General features: G+C 45.1%; 1 protein-coding gene across 4 annotated transcripts in view; it reads right to left on the bottom strand.

The window, feature by feature from the left end:
- LOC134529869 (DNA ligase 1) overlaps positions 1-26,590 on the bottom strand; it is a 41,713-nt gene extending 15,123 nt beyond the window's left edge. Inside the window, exons 1-5 of one of the 4 annotated variants that reach the window (XM_063364395.1) lie at positions 26,514-26,590; positions 21,551-21,759; positions 12,997-13,371; positions 11,971-12,143; positions 7,190-7,304 (exon numbers count right to left, since the gene is read on the bottom strand). In XM_063364395.1, the coding sequence (XP_063220465.1) occupies positions 7,190-7,304; positions 11,971-12,143; positions 12,997-13,371; positions 21,551-21,737 (850 nt within the window). In that variant the 5' untranslated portion in view covers positions 21,738-21,759; positions 26,514-26,590. Of the gene's footprint in view, positions 1-7,189; positions 7,305-11,970; positions 12,144-12,996; positions 13,372-21,550; positions 21,775-26,309 lie in introns of all 4 variants that reach the window. The other 3 variants (XM_063364396.1, XM_063364397.1, XM_063364394.1) reach the window with 3 other exon arrangements.
- Positions 26,591-26,847: the final 257 nt, after the last annotated feature.

The following is a 26,847-nucleotide window of genomic DNA, read 5'->3' as shown; positions in this document are numbered from 1 at the left end:
GCCGGCGCCACCACCGCGGCCCTGAGGCCGGGTATACCAGGGCCGGACCAGCCGCCTCGTCGATACGCCGTCGACGGGGCGGACAACCAGAGCATCAGCGCAGGCATCCCGCCGGCCATCTCCGTGCAGGGACAGCTGACTGCCGGCGCCACTGCCGCGGCCCTGAGGCCGGTTATACCAGGGCCGGACCAGCCGCCTCGTCGACCTGTCGTCGACGAGGTGGACCACCGGAACGTCAACACGTCGGCGCCGGAGCGAGCCGCGGACCTCGCCGCGAGTTCCCCACGCCCGGACGGCCAGGTGGCCGGGGGCGGTGGGGGACAGACGACTGCACAGCTGGGGCAGGTCGGCCCCGAGGAGCCGGAGCTGCTGCGAATTCCTGTCCGCGCTAACGGGCGGGAGATGCTGGCCCTGGTGGACACCGCCGCCAGCCGAACCTACATCGCGGCCCACCTGGTGGGAGCGGAGGCAGTGACACCGCGGAGGGAGCTGGTGCAGCTGGCCACCAGGGACGCCGTCGTTGCAGCAGGGGGCATCACTCAGGTAACAATGAGCATCGTTGGTCACGTTAGCCACGTCGAGGCCTGGGTGGTCCCCGAGCTCCGCGAGGGGCTGATTCTGGGGGTCCCATGGCTGCACGAGGTCGACGCCACCGTGGAAGTACGAGCTGGCCGGATGCACTTCGGCACCCAGGGGCGCTGGACGGTGTACGGCGTGCACCAGTTTCCCCCCAGTCCCCCTCAGTCAGTCATTCGCCTAGAAGACCTTCAGCACGGTGTTCCAGAGGAGTACGTCGATGTCATCAACCATGTCCTCACCTCTCAGGCACAGGTATTTGCGGCCGCGGACCGGCTACGACGGACAAACGTGACGGAGCACCGGATACCGATGGTACCGCACCGCCCTCCCTTTGAGAAGGTATACGGATTTGGCATCCGGGAACGGGAGGCCATACAGACTCAAATTGACGAGATGTTACGTGACGGGGTAGTGGAACCCAGCACCTCCCCGTATAACTCACGGGTGGTGCTGGCCACCAAGAAAGACGGAAGTCTACGCTTTTGCGTAAACTTCAAGGCGATAAACAAACTGACCATTCCCGCCCCGCCCCCGCAGATCAATATCACAGACGCACTGGCAGGACTGGGGGACGCCACTATTTTCACGACACTAGACTTAAAATCAGGCTACTGGCAGGTGCCGGTATGTCTGGAGGACCGCCCTAAGACGGCATTTACGGCACCAGACGGTCGACGTTACCAGTTTTGCGCCATGCCGTTTGGTCTCATGGACGCCCCTGCCACGTTCCAGGCCCTGATGGTACGTGTTCTGGATGGGTACATTGGTGAGTTCGCCAGTGCCTATCTGGACGACGTTATCATCTGGTCCAGGACGTGGGAGGAACACGCGCACCATCTGGCATTGGTGCTAGAACGTATGGCCAGACACGGACTGACGTGCGCCCCAAAGAAATGCCACATTGGGGCCACGGAAATAGAGTTCCTAGGACACATAGTGACGGCGGAGGGGTGCCGCCCCCGACCTGAGCAGTTGGAGCTAATAGAGGGAAAGGGGGCACCGAAGACCAGGAAGCAGCTCCAGAAGCTGCTGGGGCTGCTCAACTGGCTGCGGTCCTTCGTCCCCGACTTCGCCACGGTGACGGCCCCGATGACGGACCTACTGTCGCCGAAGACTAAGTTCCGGTGGACCCCCGCCGCGGACGAGGCCTTGCGACAGGTGAAGCGCCGGTTCAGGAACTGTCACACGCTCTCACGCCTGGTGCCCAGCCGCCCCATCTTCATCCAGACGGATGCGAGTCAGGAGGGGATGGGGGCGGTGTTGTACCAGATGGATGACCGGGGCGAGAGGCGCGTGATCGAGTACGCCAGCGCCAAGTTTGGGCAGGCTGAGCGGAAGTATCACGTGAATGAGCAAGAGTGCCTTGCGGTGGTCTGGGCCCTACAGAGGTACCGTCACCACGTCGAGGGCCGCTCATTCACGCTGAGAACCGACAGCCAATGCCTCCGCTGGTTGGACTCCGCTCAGGGCCGGAAGTCTAAGTTCACTCGGTGGGCCATGCTGATCCAGGAATTCTCGTTCACGGTCGAGCACATTCCTGGACGTGAAAATCAGTTGGCCGACGAGTTGTCCCGGAATCCGGACCCTGAGAATGAGTTCCACGACGACCAGGGCTGGGAGGAAGTGCTCCTCCCTGAGCGTGAGCGCGGGGTAGAGGACTCGGTGCCGCGACCGTGCGCGTTGTACGCGCTGACAAGCCCCACTGCTCCTGCACCTGACGCGCGACCCGAGACTATGACTGACCTGCTGGCGTGGGTCCACGCGGCGCAACTCCGGGACCCCGACACCCGGACCCGACTGACAGAGTGTGGGGAGGGGGTGATACCGGGCTGCCGGAGCCTGAACGGGGTGCTCCAGACCAGGGGGGCTCACAGGTCGAGCGGGTGGCGGACCCACGTGCCGCCCGAGGCCAGGCGCTGGGTCCTGAGCTACCTGCATGACCACCCCCTGGCGGGACACCCGGGCGCGGAGCAGACGCTGCGTGAGGTCAGACGGACGTTCCGCTGGCCTGGCGACGCGGCAGAAGTAAGACGCTACGTGCGGGCCTGCCTGCGTTGCCAGGAGCGGAAGTCCAGGCGACCCGACGGCAAGGAGCAGCAGGTCCCACGACGGCCCCGGAATCCCTTCCACACTGTGGCGGTGGATATTATGGGGCCGTATCCTCGCACGTCCCGTGGTCGGCGATTCATTGTTGTGGTCACGGATGTCTTCACCCGCTGGGCGGAGGCGTTCGCAGTACCAAACGTGAAGGCCGGCACCGTGATTGCCCTGCTCGAGCGCGAGTTCTTCCCGCGATACGGGTACCCCGCGGTCCTGCTGACGGACAACGGGGTGCAGTTCACGGGGAGAAGCTGGCGAGTGTCCTGCGCGGGTTGGGGGGTGGAGCATCACACGACGCCCACCTACCATCCGCGCGCGAATCCGACCGAAAGGTGGAATCAGGACATTAAAACTCAGCTGCGCATCCGGTTGGACGAGGACCACACCAAGTGGGACCTGCACCTGCCGACGCTGCTGTTTTGCCTGCGCCGTCGGACGAACGCGGTCACGGGCCATTCCCCCGCTGAACTGGTGCAGGGCCGGAACCTCGCCCTGCCCGGGGAAGCGCGCGCAACCCCCGACTTGCACAACATGACCACGGACGATCTGCGCGAAGACGCCCGACGTCGCCAAGCTGACTACCTGACTAGACGTACGCCGCAGACGCACCAGCCCCCAGCACGACTAGAGCCTGGCCAGCAGGTGTTTGTTAAGTGTCATCACCTGTCGGCTGGCGAGCGGGGCTTTTGCGCCAGTCTGGCTCCTAAGTGGGCGGGGCCACAGGAGATCGTAGACAGACTGGGCACCACCTCGTACCTCGTGCGTCGCGCCGACGGACGGACAACTAAGGTGCACAGGGACGACATTCGACTGATAGGCGACCCGCACGACGAGTACGACCACGACGACAGCGGACCAGTGGACGGTGACGAGGCCGAGGATGACGTCACCGAAGGTGTACTGGCCGACCTCGGCGCCCCTGTGGTGGTACCGCCGGAGCCGGACCTGGGACGTCGACGGGGACACGCCCACCCCAGGTCACTGCGGGGGGTTGGCAGGAACGTTGACAGGGACGACGACACACGGGACGGGACCGATGACAACGTCGCAGTAGGAGTCCTGGTCGACCTCGATGACCCCGTGGTGACGCCACCGGAGCCGGATCAGGGACGTCGACGGGGACACGCCCACCCCAGGTCACTGCGGGGGGTGGGCAGGAACGTTGACAGGGACGACGACACACGGGACAGGACCGATGACAACGTCGCAGTAGGAGTCCTGGTCGACCTCGGTGACCCCGTGGTGACGCCACCGGAGCCGGATCAGGGACGTCGACGAGGACACGCCCACCCCAGGTCACTGCGGGGGGTGGGCAGGAACGTTGACAGGGACGACGACACACGGGACAGGACCGATGACAACGTCGCAGTAGGAGTCCTGGTCGACCTCGGTGACCCCGTGGTGACGCCACCGGAGCCGGATCAGGGACGTCGACGAGGACACGCCCACCCCAAGTCACTGCGGGGGGTTGGCAGGAACGTTGACAGGGACGACGACACCTGGGGCACGACACATGGACGGGCCCCCACGACGACACCGACTCAGCCTCCTACGGGGGGACAGCAAAAGGGGAACGGTGGTTGGCAACTGGCAAGAGGGGGCGGGGAACGGACGCCCGTCAGAAGGGGCGGAAGGGGTCCGCGTGGCGCAAGCATGGCAGAGCTGGAGCGCTTTGTGGACCGGGTGCTCCCGCCTGATGACGTCAGCGCCTACGCCAACGACACTGATGGACCGCTCATCGAGGACGTAACACATGACAACACTGCTCAGGGCGACCTGGTCGACCTGAGTGAACCAGTGGTGACGTTGCCGGAGCCTACCCAGAGACGTGGACGGAGGTACGTCCACTCCTGGGAACGGCGGGTGACGGGGACGGACGTGAGCAAGGACGTGACAGACGGGGTAACGGTCCGGCTCCTCAGTGGGGAGGGCGATGTCGACAGGGCCCAGCAGGTGGTCCTGGACTTGCCTTCCGGGGAGCCGAGGATGACCGCTCACGCGGGGAGGGGACCGGCGTTGCGCCGGTCCACGCGTGAGAAGACGGCCCCCCACTACCTCCGGGACTACGAGTGGGGGAGTCAGCGCAAACCCCGCGACGTAAGACAAACGACCGACGGGGGGTTACGCTGCAGCGTGATGCAGCTCCTGCCCCAGTTTGCCCGACCCGGACGGAATGACGTGACGAGCTCCGACGACCAGACAAGTGGCCGGACGCGGACGCGGCTGCCGGTCTAGGTCGGCGTCGGGGGCCAGGACGGCCTCGGGAGAGGGGGGGCATATGACGACAGTCGTCGTACCCTCCCAGATACAGAGGCCGTACCTGGCCACCGACGCGGGCCTGAGGGGGCCTGTTTTCCCCCCCAGTGAACCCCAGTGTGTGCGACGGCCAGGGACGCACCCGCGTGCGCCCTAGCATGCCAACGAGTGTTTTTTCTATGTGACTTTATCTTTTATTTCAGTGTGTATATATTTGTAAACGATTAAGGGATTTGAATGTGTGTAATTAACTTATTTTATTTATTATTCATTGTGCAAGTTCGCTGTGTAATTAATGTCTCGTGTATGTCTTTGTAAATAATTCAATAACTTTTTCTGAAGTGTTTCGCCGTAGTATGTAATTGCAGCCTGGCGCGCCGCGGGACGGAGCTCTCTCCCACGCCGGCCGATTTTCCCCTCCCTCCCCGCCACCCGCGGGCGCCGGCCCGCGGGCGAGCGGGGAGAGGCAGTCGCGTCCTGGTCTCGAGCGGAGACAGACGTGTTCGTTGCTCCGCGAGCCGCGCACGTTGCGCTCGGGATTGAACGTTCGCTCAGTCCGCAGTCGGTCACGGCAGCTGAGCTGCCACCGCGAATCAGCTTAGCATTGTTAACTTACGAGTCATCGGGAGACGTGTCTAGCGGGCAGTTTCTACAACGCGAACGTGGTGCTACGAGTCTCTGAACTTTTCGCCGTCCACGGAACATTACGTAACGGGCCGCGTATGTACAGCGTTCCGTCTTCGGGCCCTTTCTCACTGGGTCAGCCTAGCATTAATAAACTTTACGATTCGCGCCGAAACGTATTTGAGAACCGCCCCGTCATCAGGGAGTCCGTGTCGCCGTGGTAGGGCACTTGTTCCGCGACGGTTCCGCCAGGCTGCGGCAGGACTTTATAAGCGTTAATAAAAGACGGCTCGTGAAATTCGTTAATGCCGTGTTCTGCTTGCGACAACCTACCAACATTCCTCGCAATCACTTCACTCTCCCTCCAGGTCCCGCCTTTCCCGGTCCCGGCCACGTTGGCCTGGACCCACACCTCTCCGACGAGGGCAGTACGGGCATAACAGGACATTTATTTCAACGGGAAAACGGGGACCTGAAGCCGAGGGACGTCAAATGTTACACCTATTTCTCAGCAACTAATAAATGGACAACTCAGTAATATACCACCCAAACTTACTCTACATCATGAAACCTTTTCACGCATAACTGCTTTTCCTGGGATTATATCCACAACCTTGTACCTAGTTCGAAGGTGGACACTTTCCCGATGATGGTAACTGAGAAACCGGTAAGAAAGTAAATGAAATTATGGTATGATGGTAGAATTTATGTAACTAAGCTGTAGGAAAGGTAAAGCAAAAGAGAATGTTATTTAATGTAAGAATAATAACAATTACTTCATATTTCTGTACACTTAAAAAAATTAAATTAACAGATGATTTTCCTTGTTTCAACCACACAATTCTCCAAAAAGTTCAATCAAACTGTTCTGTACTGTCAGCTCGGTTGGTAAGGCTGAGAGTGTTGTGTTGTCTATGGTTCGTTAGTCAGCAGCTGGCATCATGGCTGATAGCTCATCAGATAACCCTTGTAACCAATGTATCGTGTAATGCAGACACAGTGCGTGTAACGGGTACATAAAACAAACATTTTTTGTTTAAATTATACTGTTAAATATTTCTTTAAATTCAATAAATAAGGATGGTAAATTTAATTTATGTTGAAGTAAATATTTAAGCCAACGGTAAATTTATAATCAAAGCTTCAATTGCTTTTTCTGTAAAGAAGTTGCACCCTAAAATATCTCTCGAAACAAAGTAATATTTTGTGACAAAGCCAACTTAAAGGACAGCTTTGAATCGTGTTTGACTTAACTCATGTTCTAAACTTTTGTACGCCGTCTGTCATTAATTAATTATGATTTGACTACATTTTCTTTCACATTGGGAATGGATATATTGCTATTATAACTTTTGTGTGTTAAACAATTTGTTAATTGGTAAAAAATTATAAGGAATATTAGTATAAATCTTTATTTTTGTTTAACTATCGAGGACTGGAAATATCTCCTAAATTGTTATTAAACAGGAATTTGTGTTTGGTGTATATTCTATGTTAAACATTATTTTTTGAAAAATTCAAAATATAATACGCATTTTATTTATGTTCATTAATTTACTTACAATAAAAGTATCGTTTCGGCAACCATATTTAAAAAAAATATACAATTTTGTACAAATCGAATACGTACCTTCGAGTAGCGGTTTACTTCTGTCATTTGTACATACTCTCTTTAAGGACACCCCTCCCTGAATTTCTTTTAAAAGCAGATTGTGGACGTTCGCTTTTTCAGATTCGTACATAAACTGAAAAAAAAAAAAAACAAACAAAAAAAAAGAGTTAATAAAGTTTTTTGTAATATTTAAAAGTTAATTCATAAAAATAAGTTAAATGAGTAAGTCCATGGTGTGTTTTTCTGAACCTTGGCAGTATTGGTGTGTGTGTAGGCTTGGTAAGAGTGTAGAAGTAGTGTAAAATGACCGGTAAGAGATGTGGGCTGATCATGGACACTTGCTGTATAGGACTACCTATTGGATCCGTCTGGCTACCAAATGTATGGGCCTTGCCATCTACTGGACGTGTGTTCCTGGCCACTAAATAGATGTTCCTGGCCACCAACTGGGCGTACCTTGCTACCAAATGGACGTGTTAGCCTGACCAACCGACAGATATGTCTGTCCAACCTATCTGATGTGCCTGGCCACAGGTTAAAGGTGTCCAGCCACAACTAGATGTGCCTGGCCACAGATTAAAGGTGTCCAGCCACAACTGGATGTGCCTGGCCATACGTTCAAGGTGTCCAGCCACCAATTGGATGTGCCTTGCCACAGGTTCAAGGTGTCCAGCCACAACTGGATATGCCTGGCCACAGGTTCAAGGTGTCTAGCCAACAACTAGATGTGCCTGGACACAGTTTCAAGGTGTCTAGCCAACAACTAGATGTGCCTGGCCATATGTTCAAGGTGTCCAGCCACAACTAGATGTGCCCGGCCACAGGTTCAAGGTGTCTAGCCAACAACTAGATGTCCCTGGCCATATGTTCAAGGTGTCCAGCCACAACTGGATGTGCCTGGCCACAGGTTAAAGGTGTCTAGCCAGCAACTAGATGTGCCTGGACACAGTTTCAAGGTGTCTAGCCAACAACTAGATGTGCCTGGCCATATGTTCAAGGTGTCCAGCCACAACTAGATGTGCCTGGACACAGTTTCAAGGTGTCTAGCCAACAACTAAATGTGCCTGGCCATATGTTCAAGGTGTCCAGCCACAACTGGATATGCCTGGCCACAGGTTCAAGGTGTCTAGCCAACAACTAGATGTGCCTGGCTACAGGTTCAAGGTGTCTAGCCACAACTGTATGTGCCTGGCTACGGGTTCAAGGTGTCCAGCCACAACTGGATGTGCCTGGCTACAGGTTCAAGGTGTCTAGCCAACAACTGGATGTGCCTGGCTACAGGTTCAAGGTGTCTAGCCACAACTGGACGTGCCTGGTCGCTGACTGGACATGCCTGGCCACCTGGCCACTGACTGGACATGCCTGGCCATAAACTGAATGTGCTTGACCACCGAATAATTGCTTGTCCACTGAATAGACATTCCTGGCCACCAACTTGACATGCGTGGCCAAAAATTTACTGTGCGTTCCCACTGAATGGACATGCCTGGGTAATCGACTGCCATGTAGAATTGTGCTGAAAACACATGACTCGCTTTGTCTTCTAAGAAGACTGTAGAAATAGAGAAAAGTTAGTAATTTCCTTGTTTATTGTATTTGTAGAAATTATGTAAGAAATTTTTATTTGTAAAAAACTTGTGGTGTTTTATTTCTTGAACGTGTACAATTGATGTGATATTTAATGTAAAAACATTTTTTGCATTGACCAAGGATCGAACCAAGGACTTTAATCCATCTAATCAATTGTTATATTAATAAGTGAATTTTGTTAATGGTTTTTTGAATCTTTTCCGAATTTCTAGCTAAATAATTACAGTTTTTCAAAATGGCGGATGTGGCATCATCTAAAATGGCCGGCGGGGTCCCGATCATAGACATCGAACGGCGGACACGCCTGAACATATCCACATCCTCATGATTGGCAAGCCACCACTATCAAGCCAACACAAAGCCATAGTCCCATACGAATAACATTGTCCCCGTATGCCCATTTATATACTACTTACGTGGAAGTAAATCACACTCATTGTAACAGCTATGCTGTTTACTCTGAGGTCTCGTACTTAATATCGTACATCAGTCAGCAAACAGTAACACGTCTGTGTTTGCTTACTTTATGCCAATTGTAGTACGTCGGCGTCGGCTTTCCCTGAATCCTAACGACAAACAGTCTGCAAACAAGAGTACGCAATTATTTATTTCCTCCCTTGCATTGAAACACTTCGAGCTGTTTCATGATGTGATCAATGGAAACCTCTCTGCTTTGTCAGAGAAGGACATACTGAAAAAGTAACTGGGAAAGAGAGAAGATCTCAAGAAAGAAGAGCAGTGCATAATTATATAAAGAAAGTCAATGCGCCAGTGACGGTCCAACCAGGTCTCAAAAACAGCACTGAGGTGAAGGACGAGCTAACAGAGGAGAAGAAAGGAGAACCAGAAGCAGAACAATCTGGAAACACAATACAAGAAACATCTAAACAAGAACTACCTCAAGTCCATGAATGCAAAACCGGAGAGATTGACCCAGCCGTAATTTACAGCAAATGGGAGTATGATATGAGGCTTGCAAGACTTGATGAACGAGACATCCAGAATGCTGCAATTGCGGAAGTGGTAAGAAGTATGGAAGGTGGGGGGAGGATTAATTTCCCAAACCTCCCACTCCAAGACAAACATCTCTTGGCAAGAAAAAATCTACCCCTGGATGTCGAGGAACTCAAGGTACTCTTGCAAGTTAATTTCGGACGACTGGAAATACCTTTGGACTTTCAAGAGCTGAAAAAGCAAGCGGAGCGAACCTTCGGACGTTTTGTATTTGATCATACAAAACCCTTTACAGGTTACAGGCTTGTAAAGAGAGAATGAAGGAACACCGCAGACAAGCTTATCACGGAATATCTGATCAAGACAAAAATAACCCGAAGAGAGAGAGGAGAAGAGGCAAAAACAGAAATTTTATTCCAGGACAAGAATTTCAAAATTTTAATCTATGGATCATATGTTTTAACAAATGGGACTTGAATATGAAGCTTTATCAATGGACAAAGACAACCTTAATGGATGACATTTCATGTATCAAGTGTTTTAACATAATGACCATGATTTTACCGATTGATACCAAGAAGACGGAACAAGAAGGCTATGGACGGGAACAAGACAGCAGGAGGAGGAGTGAGGCTGCGGATGCGGCAAGAAGGGACGAGAAAGGCAAAGGAACAGTCAAAGACGGAGAAGAAGAGAAACACCTGAAGGAAGTGAGGTCTGTGCCCTTAAATGGCACTGTGTCAGGGTCTGGTCAACCGACCTGTCACAGTGGCATGTGAGTGACCTCACTAAGGAAAGAAAGGATGTTTTATTAATTACCACCGTGTTTTTATGAGTGGACTCAAGAAAGGACAAGGAAAATCTTATAATCATGACAAAGCTTTATTCTGGCTGCTGGCACGGCGGTGAAAACAGAATGGGCAAGTTATTTTCAGGTAAAGGCGAATTGTATGTAATACCATTCAGAGGAGTGAAGTACATCTGAGGCCAAGCCACCCAGGGGTCCTCATCGAGGTAACCTGGGTGTAGCAAAGAAGAAAAGTTAGTGCTCTTGGTACGCCCTCACGGGTTCAGTTCCAGGAGGTGGAGGTGGAGAGGCCAGGCCGGGCTTTTGCCCGTAAATAACTTGTTTCATGATGTAGACTCATGACTGTTTACTGTGATTGAACTAACCGTTCCATTCCCATGAGTTAGTCATGTAAGTTTATGGTTATGTACCTTTCGAGTTCTTTCAGGAATACGATACTATTTATTGGCGACCTAGATTTCTCTTTTGTGGGAAACATTATTGAAAGAATTTTAGAACTGATTGCTAAGTAGCAACCTTTGTTTGTAATTTAATTTCTCAATAATTTGAGCAGATACCTACCATAGCGACAGTGCCAGAATTTTAAGTGTGGATGCTTAAGAGATGATGCAAATATATAATTAGCTCAATGCAAACATATGTTTGCATACACTTGTTCCCATTCATATGGTGGCACAGACTGGTTCATGTAGGCAGGTAAGTAGGCGTGCACAAGACAATTAAACGCTATCAAAATAATATTTTCGCATTTACACTGGTAATTCTATTATGTTTACATTATTATACAGATTATTTTATTAGCAAACAGTAATTTTTTTAGTTTCATTTTATTTTGGTTAATCCATAGACACTATTTTGTTCAACAATTATGTATATAATTTTTTAATTTTAATTTTTTTCTTTTTTCAAACAAATTATAAGCTCAAAGACGATGCAACTTGGCAAGTATAAATAGTTACAATGTATATCTAAAGACTCAACAAATGCGTGATTGTTTAAGATCTCAAAAGAAAAAAAAATGCTTACATGTATCCTGCCTATATTTTATTTAGACATTTATTTAGATGGTAAGTTACGGTTCTTTATATTTGGTGCCTATGACTAAATATGTATTACAGGATTTGTGTGACAAGTCGTTTAAGTCTAAAAGAAGACGAAAATTCTGAACAATGAATTCCTCCTTGGTTTTCTTAAGTTGTAAGTCGATACGTTAGTAATAATGAGACCCCGCCTATATCATGAGACAGCAAGTTTGGCCCACGAGACGTTGTGTTTGTCACCGCATATCTTGAAAGATACTTTAAGGCTGCTTATTGAAGATCTGTCTGAAGTAATTTTTTTTTCACACAAATTTAATTAAACGTCTAAGTTCTCGTATGGCTATTATTAGGTTAAGTTAATTTCTTACTTGCGGTACGGCTACGAAAGTGTATATTCTCATACTCACACTCTCTTTCACCTTCACTTTCGGAAGGAGTGGGGTGCTTCTGTCGTTGCACTGGACATGCTTCAGTTTCCTCCCGCTCTCGATGTCCTTCATGAGCGTGCCCCAATCAGGACGCTTCCTGGGCCGACTCCTCAGAGCGTCCAGCTTCTCTGCAGCCGCTCCGCTCACTGGGGCTGGAACAACCACGCGCCATCTCATTGCTGTGGTAACAGACTGAACAATGTCATTCATCTATTCATTTCGGTGACAGGCTTGACTCCAAAACTATGTCACCAAATCAACCATGATTTTAATAATTCTTTATTTTTATTAATTTCACAATATTTAATTTTATTATATCAAAAATAAGTTTAAATTTTAACGCGCGTACCTAAGCACGCTAATATCATATATATTAGACTTCTTTATATTAACATGCAAGCTTTCTGTGCTTGGTACTGGTCATAGAATGTTTGAATGCCAACCGTCATACTTTAACATAACCTTTCCGAAACCAGGCTAAAGAAACTATCAACTATTGTGAGCAACAAATATCAAGCCTGATGCTTAGTATGTCGTATCCATCAGCTTGGCAAAATAATTTTGAAATTTGAATTTTTTCTTCTTAGAATTTTGAATCTATCATGATGTGTACGTTGTTAACACCATACACGTCTTCGCTTGACGTGTGTGTGATAAGAAGCATAAGAAAGGCAAATAAACGAGATTTGTATGAGCATTAATTTTTTAAATCCTATTTTACAGACTATTTAATACGGAAGTATCAATACTAATATGTTTTAGTTTCAAATTATTGATTTTCCTAAACTTCAACTGAGAATTTAATTTTTATTTAAAAAACCAAAAACTCAATAAGATTTTAGCACATAACTTATTTAAAAAAGGAATGTTTCACACCAGAAATAATATCCAAAAATAAAATATAGCCGAATTTTCGATACTGCGAAAATAGTTATATAATACAGGCCAATGTAGAAAATATAAAGATTGGGTTTATTAAAGAACATATATTTATAAACGATATACCTTTCTTGGGTCCTTGCGGGGGTGGAGGGGGTGGCATGGGAGGCGCTACTGGCTGGCCTGGGCAGTCCTCCGGCTTCTGTTCTTTGCTGTGCTCCGAGTCGATGGACTTGTTCTTGCGTTCTTGCGACAGCTTCTTCTTTGGCGGCGGCTCCTTGGGTTCGGGTTTTGGTTTGGAGATTGCCGTAGGCTGATCTCCATTCTCCTTCGCTGACTTCCCCGAGGGCATCGAAGGCACTATTGTTATTTTGCTCTGCTTGCGAACTGGAGCGGGCTCGGGCGTCGCAGACTTCTCGTTCTGCGACTCCAGTTTGCCGGGCGAAACCACTCCGCTCGGCAGTGAAGAGGATGAAGATCCGTCGTTTTCCATGCTAGCAGCTGTGAACAGCATTAAGCATTACAGCATTTAGAGAACGAGATGGCAACATGCTAAATTAAAGATTTGCAAAATAATAAAAAAAATTAGTATTAAGTTTCTGATATATTTATTTTAAAACATTAACATTTATAATTAAGAAATTTGCATTGTATAATGTAAAACATAAAAATTTAAAATTTAAATAAACGAGATTTGTGAGCATTAAATATTTTAATCCTATGTTACAGACTATTTTAATACGGAAGCATCAACACTAATATGCTTTAGTTTTAAATGTTTGGTTTTCCTTAACTTCAAAAGAGAATTTTATTTTTATTTGATAAACCAAACACTCAATAAGCTTTTAGCACAAAACTTATTAAAAATATGAATGTTTCACACCAAAAATAATATCCAAAAATAAAATATAGCAGATTTTCGATACTGCAAAAATAGTTAGGCCTATATAATAGAGACCAATGTAGAAAATATAAAGTTTAGGTTTAAATTAAAGAATATATATTTATAAACGATATATGTGGTAGGGTATCTCTTTTTAACTTAAAAAAATTAAACAATTAAACTTTTAATATAAAAAGTTATTCATGAAGTGCGGATAAATGAAATGCAATGAAAATATTAAAAAAAATAGTGTTACAAATAATACTGTCACTAAATTCTTAATATTATATTAATATATAAAAATTAAAATATTCTAACTTTTTTTGTTTAAATAGTTTTTTTATCCTATGACATATACGTATAACACTAAAGTGAAAAAAGTTTTTTAATGAAGGGTTTTAAGTTATTCTTATTTTAATCATCATGAATACTACAAAGTACACTTCAAATTTAAGCATTAAGCTTTTTTGTTTTTTATTTTACTCATACAACACTTTTTTTTTTTTCAGAAAAATTAATTAAAAGAAATGGCTTGTGTGGGCTACTCCCAGCTTCGTCCACAATAACCCCACCAACTGTTTTATAAATAAGTGCCCGTTAAAATTAGTTCCTTCTTCCACTTGTTGAAATTACATTCATATCACTTAGGTAAGTTAATTACAGTAAAATAATCTGAAATACTGGAGGGCTGACAATTGCTTGTGTTAGAAATAAAAAAGCTTTTTCCTGTTCAGGTCCCCATTGATATGGTACATTTTTCTTGCGCTCAGCATTTAGAGAGGCTGAATGTTTAGACAAATTTGGTATGTACTTCAAATAAAAATTAGCCATGCCGATGAAGTAGGCAATGCCTTTCAAATCTTTTGGAGTCTTTAACTCTCTAATGGCCTGGGTGTGATCGGGATCGCATTTCACTCTTTTGCTGGAGACTAAATGGCCTAGAAATGATATTTCCTTGACTGCCAATTTTACTTTCTCTGTAGTCACTGTTAGACCTGGCCTGCGCAGTCTGTCGAGTACTCTGTGAGGTGGATAACGTGGTCGTCAAATATTTCTGAATAAACAACAACATTGTCAAATAGTTTAAACCATTAAATTTTATGTGTTCCAGTTCTTGGTCGAGCAAGCGAGTCAGCACCTGTTCACTTGTTGCCAGCCCAAATGGCATAACCTTGTACTGGTAGAGGTTCCAAGTACACCAAAACCAGTAATGTGTTTTGATGTTTTGTTGAGTGGAATTTGGTGATATGTTAAATTAAGGTCAAATACACTGAAATACTTGGTATTATTAACCAATATAAGACCGAAATAAGATTTGATGAAGATATTAATTGTATATCGATCTGCTTGTTTACCTTCCTGTAGTCAATCACGATGTGTTGCTAATTCCCTATAGGAACCAAAAAGACAGGGGAACTGAAAGTAGAAGTGGAGGGTTCGATAACATCTTTGTCTAAAAGGTTCCGCATGTGATTGCACATGATATCCATTCTGGGGCCAAACAGTTTGTATGGATGGTAGTTTACTGGTGTAAGATCAATCAGGTGGGTGCATTATAATTTCTTGGTTAAAACACCGGAACATGTATTGCATACAATTTTGTCAGCAAATTTTTTCTCTTGGCTGAGATGGTCCAAGTGTAAGGTATTTCCATCCTCAGCATTTGTTCATAATGGGGTGCCATTACTCTGAGCTTTTGATTCTGGCACCACAAAGGGGATAAAAACTTGGTTACTAAATTTAAATTTTATATTTCCTGCTTGGGGATGGATTGCAAGGCCTGTTTTATAATAAAGTCTGGCCTAAAATAATATCAGTTTCTAAATCACCGCAAAATTAAAATGGGAAAGTACAAAAAAATAAATCAATGACTTTAATCACAGCTGCAGTGTCTATGTGAAGAGGTTGTTCTGAGGCTGTAGACATCATTCTAAGTTCACTGATTCTATTTCCGTCACTAAATTAAGTACTTTTCTGCAACTTTTAGAACCTGGACCCTTAAATAAAACTTTGGACTGAACCTGTTTCGATTAAAGTCGTTAGGTATTTCATGACACCAATTAGTGAATTAACATAGGGTAATATTGTTCAAATTTTCCCAAACATGTGATGGCATTTTTGTTTTGCCTGGGATTTTGGGACATTCGCATGAGTTTCTTTGTTTAGTGGGTGCCACTGGTTTCAGGGTAAGAGCACGTTTCTTAACTGTTTTGCATGATTTTTCAAACATTTGGGTCTTTTAGGTTTTTTTTTTTCATTTTATAATTTTCTGGAATCTGACATGAAGGTATAGGAGTGTTTTGTTGTTTCTGATAAGCACGTGTGTGAAAATATTTTAGATTGGTAGAGAAGAAAAATTCTCTAATGCCTGTGAGCATGTTTTTTTGTTTGTAATTATTTTGTTTGTTACATTTAGCAAGACACTGTTCAATGCCATTGCCTGTTTCCTTGCAATACTTTCAGAATGGTTTCTGGATGTTTGTGATAGGTTACTCTGACGATTGGTAGGCTTGGAAGTGGTAAAATGTTTCCCTTTTTGGTTCGTTTAGTGATGTGATAAATTAAGGCCGGCTTCATTAGTAGTCCGCAAAATCCACATATTTGGCATGGATAAATAACCTGTCTGGTTTCTTGACACTCTGGGGCCAGGCCTGAAATACAGAACGCGAGTGTTTGCTGGGTAGATGCCATACAAGATACTTGTGATTATCTCGCATTCGGAGACTCAACACAGAGCTCATGCTGCCTCATTAATGTCTGCAATGCATGTGCAAGGGCTTCATTTTGTGTTGGAGTTTGTTGTACCATTTCAATATTATGTAGGTCAACATGCGGGAAGAGATGAAATAGCTAACCACATCTGCGTGATACTGATAAAAAGAAAAAAAAATCTTTCAATGGTGAAAGAGGTGTGCTATGTAGTGGTGGTTGGAAAAAGGAAAAATAATTTCGAGCAATTATATGTGTGGAATGTTCCCCTTTTGATTAAATATGATAAAGTGTCTCAAAAATTAAATTAACCTGGTGGGACTGGGGTCATTGGTTTCGGGAAAAACCAACAGTAGTCTTTCACATTAAGTTGCTAGAGCACCATGCTGGAACAGCTAAAATATCATGTTGAAGGTCTCCACAATCATCTGCAATGTCTGCTGTCTCTAGCCCTTTTTTTAAAACTTTGTTGTTAACGTGCTTGAAGTTAGGTACTTTACATGTATTGGAAGTTATTTTTCTACATGAGACAAGAAAAAATAATTCAAAGTTGGTGGGTGGGTATCGATCACATGATCCTTAACACATGAGTGACTGGCACTTGGTGTGTGTGCTAACTACTTATCTGTCTTGCTGTTTCATGTGATAGTGATAGTAATGTTTTTTAGTTATTGTATTCCGGACCTTAGACTGTTTAATATACAATTAATCTATTTAATTAACTCTGTAATGCCTGGTATCAAACCGTGGACAGGAATCGATTGATTCAATGATTATTTTTACAACCGATTTTTTTGATGATTTTTGTAATTTTTCCGGAATTTCTAGGTCGATAATTACGAATTTCCAAGATAGTGGCCATTATGTCATCATCGACTTACTGGAGGCTGGTAGATGTGGAATTTAACGCACTTTTAGTATTTTGAACATAATTTATTAAATATGTGTTTTATGCCCAGAACAAACATTTTTGTATTGATTAGGGACCAAAACAAGCACTGAATGCGATCTCGTAGCAAGTATTTAAAACTAAGATGACTGCTCGGCCTCTAACAGGTACTGCTATTATTCCTTCATATTTAAACAATTACACGTTCAAATATGTGTTATTTTCCTACATACCTTATTTAATTATTAGCCTGGTATGTGTCTCGATGGCCGTGTGGTCAAAGGTGTAAGATTTCCAAACCGAAGGTCCTGTCTGTCATGATTTGAATAACCTCGCTTTTGAGGAATTTTATAAAAAATAATTAAGATAAATATGTGTATAAGGAAGTAGCTACACTGATAGACAATGGAGCCTTATGTGCAAGAGATAGAAAGATGCTGGCGCACTCTAGGAACAAACAGTAGAAACAAAGATGGTGGCATCCAACAGAAGAAAACAAGATGGTGGCCTCAAGCAGACGAAAACAATATGGCGGAAGGTTATAGAAAACAAAACAAAAGTTGTAGAATCAAAGAGATTTGAATCCAAGATGGTGATCAGCCTCAAGGTCATCAAGTACATCAAACGATTTTTCGCGAAAATTGGTCAATCAAAATCATGTAAGACGTTACTGTAGACTTTAAGTAACATTATGTGCCGCAAATTAGGCGTTTTTCTTGGCACGATGAAAATTCCTAATTTATTGGTACCTTGTTCAGAATATAGATGCTCATACTTAGAATTCTCGAGCTTCTGTATCCTAATGGGACGTTATAATTTAAACTTTAGCCAGTGTGTCTGACGACAGGGGCCAGCCAAGCTGTGTTAGCAGCTGTTGGCGTGTAACTCCCGTCCCAGGCGGCCATGAGCGCACCCACGCACGGGCGTCGCCAAGTGTCGCCTGCCAGAGCATTTCCCCACACCAGGTTCGTGACGAGTCCCCCGCGCACTATCTCCCGGGCTGCCGCGGAACTAACTCCGTGGTGTCCCGCCTGCCCCTACCAGGGTCACGTCCGTACCTCACGTGGATGTTGGTTTATACGTTCATTCAGTTGCCTTTTTAACAAACTCAACTATGTTAATAAACACAAAAAAATCATAATATTCAATACACATTTTATATACCTATTTAAATTACATCGCCATCCCTTTATTCGCTTCTCACACCCAAACTCGAAAATTATAACATAACAATGGTGTATTAAATACGTTACACAGTATGAACGTGTAATAAAAAGTGACTTATTTATTGTTACTCAATTATCGATGTTAAGACAGTAATGGAAAATATAGTGTTCGTGCTCATTTAGTTTCTTCTTTTGGCCATTTCCAAAACCTTAGTTGTTAATAGTAACTTTTATTTTAAAATGAGTGTTCACTATCAACCCGTTGGCGAATGGTCGCTGCAATATCTCTAAATGTTGCAGCGGAAATCACACCCGAGAGGACAACAAAAGCCCAATGCTGTCGATTATGCCTAGTGAGATCCTAATCAAAAGCATCGTGAGGCCGATAAATCCAAATATGGCCAAATTTTTACAACAGGCAAGCCAGCAATGCATTCACGGATCTTTAAATATAACATGTGGTTGGACTGTGTTTATGGCAAACCATATCCATTCAAGGATAAAGTGACGAAGTGTGCATTCAAGACAGTGAATACTCCCATTTATAATTACAACGATGTGAAACAGTCTTTTAAACACAGTATCGAGAAAGTCGTTCGGGAAGAAAAAGACTATGTCAGTAAAGGATCTGGCTGGTCTTTGTCTTCAGTAAAACGATTGGAGATAAGAATTAGTCAGTTCAAGCCAATGCAGAACTAAATGATTGTTAGATTGCAAGTGTTCCTGTAGTAGTATAGGATTTATTTAATAAATTTTTGTTTGTAATTTTGTTGGTTTATTTCTTGAACCTGTAACTTTTATGGTATTTTCAATTAAATTACGTTGCATAGACCAAGGATCGAAGCAAGGACAGAAATTCATCTACTCATTCAGTAAATTAATGAGTGATTTTTTGAAATTTTCTGAATGTCTAGCTTAATTATTAATAATTTTCAAGATGGCGGCAATAGTAGCTTACTGGAAGCTGGAAGATGAGGAATTTAAGCTTCTTTTAGAACTTTCCACCATAATTATAGAAATTTAAGTTTTTATCTTAAATTAATTTTTTTGCATCGATCAAGTATAGAACCAATGGACAGGAATCAATAAAATCAATCAGTATATTGATTGCAAATTTTTTGACGCATTTTGGAATTTTTCCATATTTATAGCTAAATAATTACAAATTTCCAAGATGGGCCTAAATTTCAAGATGATGGATGGCCTCGCAATAAATAATACCGCAATCTAGCGGCTAAAAATTAAACTTATATTAGGCAGCGCCCTCTAGCAGACGAAAATGAGATGGTCGACTCAAAATGGCTGCCATGATGTCATACTGGTTGACATAATATCTGTCTTGGCATTAGTGGTGGGAGGTCGGCCTGTCGGTTTCTTCCCTGAAGGAAGGTTCCGACGCCATTTTTAATCGAATGACCTCGTCGGATTCGAACTGAGGACTCCGTAACGTAAGTTTTTTTATTAAAATTTAACCAAATTATATTTTTATTAATTTTAAAATTTTTCCCATTTAAAAAGAATAGTAATTACGTATTTTCAAGATGACTGCCATAACGAAAATTGCAACGGTACCGTCATTATTAAAAATGGCGGCCATGACATCCTAATTTTCAAAGTCATGATCTCGGCGGCTTGGGGTGGCTTGCTCGTGGGGAATTTAAGATAGTTTGGAGACATTTTGTTTTTTCTAAGGCAAAAGTCTTTTGAGGTTATTCTAATTCAATTTTTTTGAAATTTTGCGGGTTTTTTATCCTTCGAAATGGGAAAAAAAAATTTTTCTTATTCTTTGAGATTTTTTGGCTGATTATTTCCCCTAAAAACTGGAAATTTTGGCAAATCGTGGCTACATTTTGATAAATGTTTTGCCAATTTTGGCAAATTTTGAAGATCAAGGTCAAGTATCAAGGTCATCCAAGATGGCCGCCGTGACTGCAAAATGTTAGATGGCGGACTTTAGCGCCGCCTCCACACCCAGAACCCAGAGCTCGAACCGGCCAACATATACTACTTATAGTTTAATTATTTTTATATAGTCATTGTCAATTTAAGCCAGGCTTCAATACTAGTGGTCTCCTTTCATAAGAACATTGAAGAAAAAGTTATGAATTAAATCGGTGGCACTGATTTGCTTGTATCTTCACAATACTATTGCTATGCATAACACTTGCAAAACAACAACCAGATTGGTCAAGCACTAAGTGAATTTAAATTTAAAAAAATATGATAAGCTCAAAAATTATCAAATATATTATATGTAAATAAAACAAACATGCTATTAAATACAAATATGAGAATCTTGTTGTAATAACTTATTATAATAGTAACTGCAATAAGTTCTAAATGTTCACAAACAAGAACATTAGCTGCATCCGAATACTAGCCTAATGGATCCCTTATGGATCCACTAGAAGTGCATCGTTGTGGACGCGGTCATCTTTACGTATCTTCCGAATCCTCACAAGAGATGCATAGGCATCCATACATGCATCCACTAACTCGAGGTGTCTAGGGATGCGACATTCACATCCACTGATGCTTCAATACATCCATTAGATCCAGAATCGTGTTTTATTATGTTTGTATATAATGTCACTTTAGATTTTTGGCATACTAATTGTTTAAAACATTATAAGCATACAGGATAACTCGAATAGAGACTAATAAAATCCTCACTAAAAATTATTGAAAAGCGAACTTAAACTTAAAGAGGTATTTAATTCACAGTATAAGTATTTTTAGTATTTTGAGATTCATGCCCAACTTATTATTTGATCACTGACATTTACAAAAATCACGGTTTATTATTTTTTTTAAATTGCTCGTTAAATATCACTACTCAAAGTGTCTACGTACACATTAGTACGACCAACTGACAATAGGTGGTGCTAGCAGTAAAAGTATTCGCATAGGTACTATGAATACATTAGCAATGCGTCCTCTACACTGTGACTGCATTTGCCAAGCGATGTACGGAGGAGTGTGCTGTGTACTCGGGTAACCCGGACACCAGTGTTGAGTACAGAGCGCACGCACCTCTCAGCTTGACTGAGGAGGGCTTGGTCGCTGCGCTCACGGGGTTCTTCTGGTTCCTGGTCCTCGCCAGAGTCCAGGGCGCCGCCGGCAGAGGCAGCGGCTCTGGTCCGTCCTTCACCCAGGGCGGGCGGAACGTGGTCCTCTGGGGCGCCGCGCTGCCGGGCCCGCTGGGGTTGATGGCTGGCATCGCGAGTCTGGGTGCTGGACGCCTGTCAACAAACCACCTTCACCAACTCATACCCCGCGCTGCCGGGCCCGCTGGGGTTGATGGCTGGCATCGCGTGTCTGGGTGTTGGACGCCTGTCAACAAACCACCTTCACCAACTCATACCCCGCGCTGCCGGGCCCGCTGGGGTTGATGGCTGGCATCGCGTGTCTGGGTGCTGGACGCCTGTCAACAAACCACCTTCACCAACTCATACCCCGCGCTGCCGGGCCCGCTGGGGTTGATGGCTGGCATCGCGTGTCTGGGTGTTGGACGCCTGTCAACAAACCACCTTCACCAACTCATACCCCGCGCTGCCGGGCCCGCTGGGGTTGATGGCTGGCATCGCGTGTCTGGGTGTTGGACGCCTGTCAACAAACCACCTTCACCAACTCATACCCCGCGCTGCCAGGCCCGCTGGGGTTGATGGCTGGCATCGCGTGTCTGGGTGCTGGACGCCTGTCAACAAACCACCTTCACCAACTCATACCCCGCGCTGCCGGGCCCGCTGGGGTTGATGGCTGGCATCGCGTGTCTGGGTGTTGGACGCCTGTCAACAAACCACCTTCACCAACTCATACCCCGCGCTGCCGGGCCCGCTGGGGTTGATGGCTGGCATCGCGTGTCTGGGTGCTGGACGCCTGTCAACAAACCACCTTCACCAACTCATACCCCGCGCTGCCGGGCCCGCTGGGGTTGATGGCTGGCATCGCGTGTCTGGGTGTTGGACGCCTGTCAACAAACCACCTTCACCAACTCATACCCCGCGCTGCCAGGCCCGCTGGGGTTGATGGCTGGCATCGCGTGTCTGGGTGCTGGACGCCTGTCAACAAACCACCTTCACCAACTCATACCCCGCGCTGCCGGGCCCGCTGGGGTTGATGGCTGGCATCGCGTGTCTGGGTGTTGGACGCCTGTCAACAAACCACCTTCACCAACTCATACCCCGCGCTGCCAGGCCCGCTGGGGTTGATGGCTGGCATCGCGTGTCTGGGTGCTGGACGCCTGTCAACAAACCACCTTCACCAACTCATACCCCGCGCTGCCGGGCCCGCTGGGGTTGATGGCTGGCATCGCGTGTCTGGGTGTTGGACGCCTGTCAACAAACCACCTTCACCAACTCATACCCCGCGCTGCCGGGCCCGCTGGGGTTGATGGCTGGCATCGCGTGTCTGGGTGTTGGACGCCTGTCAACAAACCACCTTCACCAACTCATACCCCGCGCTGCCAGGCCCGCTGGGGTTGATGGCTGGCATCGCGTGTCTGGGTGCTGGACGCCTGTCAACAAACCACCTTCACCAACTCATACCCCGCGCTGCCGGGCCCGCTGGGGTTGATGGCTGGCATCGCGTGTCTGGGTGTTGGACGCCTGTCAACAAACCACCTTCACCAACTCATACGAAATTGAATTAGTGAATTGGAAATGTGTGGACATAAAAGCAACTATGAATATGCTGTGCCGCAATTTCGTGATCATCGGTACCGATTAATTTCTGACATAACATTTTATTTTGCATTTTAATTTTGACAGAGTCCTAGTTATCTTTTTGTTCTCTTCCATTAAATATTTTCTCACCGGGTTGCTCGAGAGGTGTCCAGCGCACAAGCAGCTGCACTCGTTTTCTCCCCGTCTCGGGCACGACCTGTCTCACTTCGTGCTCCCTAGTGCCTTCCTGGGTGTACTCCGAGCGCTGGCCTGAGGTGAGCCGCTCATTACACGGTCCTGTGTAGGGTTCCCGACTTGCTAGGCACGATCCGGCCTCCGCTCAAGCCCACTTCCCACCACGTCAGCAGATCCCCTGCCCCTCGTGACTTTGACTGGACTTCACCGAGAGCACTGACGAGCCTTAACCTCTCTCTCCCCTTCAGCCCGCCAGAGCGCAGCCCAGTCGCGCCCATCAGCGCCAGGCTTGCGGGAGTCAACTGCGCCACCCCTCGCACGGGACTTTCCAGAACCAGCCCCGAGTCTGGTTTGCATGTGTGCCTACAGAGTGCAACAAGTTATCTCCGATACCCCTTAAGTTAGGCTACCAGCCACTTTTTTGACGTGACAACGTCTAATAAATCGATGAACGCCGGCTGCACGCACGAAAAAGTGTCCCGTAACGCACATTGTCCCACTACGGATGTCCCACTACGGATGTGTCCTGTTATGCTCATTGTACGCATGCGTGGCATCTCTCTTCCACTCGATTGGAACAACCATCGATTTGACTTTTCAATCATATTTTCGTCGTTTGAATTATTTATATTATGTAATTTAACGATCGTCCACCGATTTTCAGCACAATCGGTACTGTTATTTAAAAGTAATGTTGAATATTCAAATACGTTTTAAAACTTCCACAACACAAAACAAAATTTAATTGTATATAACATCTGAAACAATTATTTCCAATATGGCCTCGTGGCCGTGCGGTTAGCTTCGCTGACTACCAATTCAAAGGTTGACGGATAGGATCCCGGCTGCTGCAATATTTCTTTTTTGTACTTGTAAAATTAAATACGGCGCGCGCGACACTTCAAAAGTAATAAATATATTTGAATTAATAAATGCAAATAAAAGTAAATTTATTAATTAAATTGTAGATTTCATTTCACTCCTTTGTATCCATACAAAATAGTGATAATTCAATAAAAATGATTTAATTTTATTCATAAAAGTATGCAGAGGTAGATTTTATCATACAAAAGATAGAAAAAAATTAATTTCTTCCTCATAGAATTTAATATTTTTAATGCCTAAATGGTTTGGCTGCAAAAACCTATTACGGCTCAGTCTCAGGCCAAATATGATATTTCATTTTCTTCTGGATCAATCATTTCATCAATGTTTTGTTATGACGTTGACACGTTAAACTATCGTCCGTAAACCGACTTTAGAGACAACAATTTTTTTTTATTATTTATTTTGTGGTCGTCGGAGCGATCTCTCGACCGTAACCTCCAGCCAATCAGAGGCCAGTTCCCCCACTTCCTAGGCCTCCGGGCTCCTAGCGCGAGTTTTAACCACATGCAGCCCAAAGGAACAATCGATTGGTCGTTCTGCCGTCCCCGTGGTCGGTTCCTTCCGCGGCTTCTCGCCCGCGAATCAGTCTCGCGGCGACTGGCCGACTCGCTTCGGGATGTCATCCTTCTCTTATTTGTTTACATGCCGCCTGGCATCTGCACAGCCTGCGAGGTAGACTTCCGGCGTTGCAGTTGGCGCCTGGCGTGTAGGCCACCCGTCGCACAGGAGCGAGAGAAGTGTTGCCTCCAGGGGCAGGAAGTGAGGTGACACTCCAGACAGCTCGAGGCCCGAGAGGCGTGTATCAGTCCGCCCGTCATCACCACCACGTGACACTGGGTGTGTCCGCCAGAAACTAGGTCCAGCGGTGGACTCAGAGTTCCTTCGAGGAAAGCCACTTGCTGATAGAATATTTACAGGTGAGAGTCATACCAGAAACACACGAAGAATCCCAACAACAGACTTGCCAAGAATAACCAGAATCACAAGGAGGAAACCAAATGAATACTACCTGACACAATCAGCAGCACACGGAGAAAACAAACTGAAGTCTCGCAAAATCCGGCTGAGTGAATACATACACCTATATGTATGCTTACATATTTAATATAATAATATGCTTAGCATATATATGCTTTACATATATACGTTTTATACATATTTTTCACAGATAGTTTATATTAAACATAATATTAAATGCATCATGCTATGCATGATATATATATTAATCGTCTAAATGTAACATTCACTTCAAATTGATTTCTCCGGAATCACTGGTTTTGAATTACAATTTTTTCTATTGAAATTACGTTATATTTTTCCATTAAAAATTTAGGCTTATTTTAAGCATATTTGTTGTACTAATTCCTCAAATAATTTGAATATCAAAAAAATTTGTTAGATATTCTAATGTTTGGTAAATGCAATGTTAGTAAAACCGATAAATTTGTTTTTGAAACTATTTGTATATAATTACGTTCCTATATTTACCTACCGCTTGTAATTTTTTTAGAAATTTTAAGTAGAACATTTACTTGTAAATATATCTTCCTGGTTCACTTAAAAAGTTATTTTACAGACGCAATTATAATATGAACGTTTTCAAAAACATAAATAGCAATAAAAATAAATAAATTATATATTATTTATTTAATTTGTTTTTAAGTTCTAACTAGTGTACCATTACTAACGAAATAAACACATCAAAGTCTTTCTGGTACTAACAGAGCATAAATTCACCAAATTAGTTCTTAATTTAAACGCAGTAAATATCTGGCACCCGCTAAGGTTTCTCTGGAAATAATTAAAGTCAGTGCGGCTTCTATAGGAAAAAACTAAAAATCAAAATATCGCAATGCTTTAGTTTGAAAAACCCCACACATATCCTTGATTAAAAAAGCACAAACAAACAACTATTGTGATCACTTCTAGAGATTTCGATAAATATATGTGTGCAAAAACACTTCTGTAGCCACATAATCTTTACAGAATTACTTTTAATTTTACAATAACACGAAAACAGTTTTGAAGCTAATAGAAATACTTACCTATACAAAGAAGCATAAAAAAAATGTTTCCAGGTATCTTGCACCGAACACAAATGCTTTGCTGTAGGTAATTTAGGCTATGAAACCAAATGTTGAAAACTACACAAGTAACTAATCACACGTAACGAACTGCAGTGACGAAATGGTACAGCTAGTTTTCTGAACCAGATTATAAAAAATGCAGGCCGTGAGTGGTTGAGTTACCTGCTATTCCTGGATCACGCCACCGCCCGACACAGCGCCGGCCAAGCTACTACTGCGGCCAACACTTGGCAAGCCACGCCTTCGATATATTTGGAACAGGACCGCGGGTACGTCACTGCCGCCGGCTATTCCTGGACGTTTTCTGTAAACGTGCTTCAAACAGACAACGGTAAAGTCTGCAAGCCGTTGAGAACGAGGGGAAGCAGCGCCTACTGTCATCGGGCACAACAACACCGCTCTGCCGCCACAACAACGTGACGCGGAGGTGACGGGTTGTTGTGCCCACGTGTATGGTGTTTCCTGCCGTCACGTGCGAGACACATCCCTGTCATCG

This window comes from Bacillus rossius, chromosome 2 (assembly GCF_032445375.1).
Source record: "Bacillus rossius redtenbacheri isolate Brsri chromosome 2, Brsri_v3, whole genome shotgun sequence".
NCBI lineage: Eukaryota > Metazoa > Arthropoda > Insecta > Phasmatodea > Bacillidae > Bacillus > Bacillus rossius.
The sequence above is the reverse complement of the archived record's forward strand: the minus strand, read 5'-3'. Positions and strand labels throughout refer to the sequence as shown.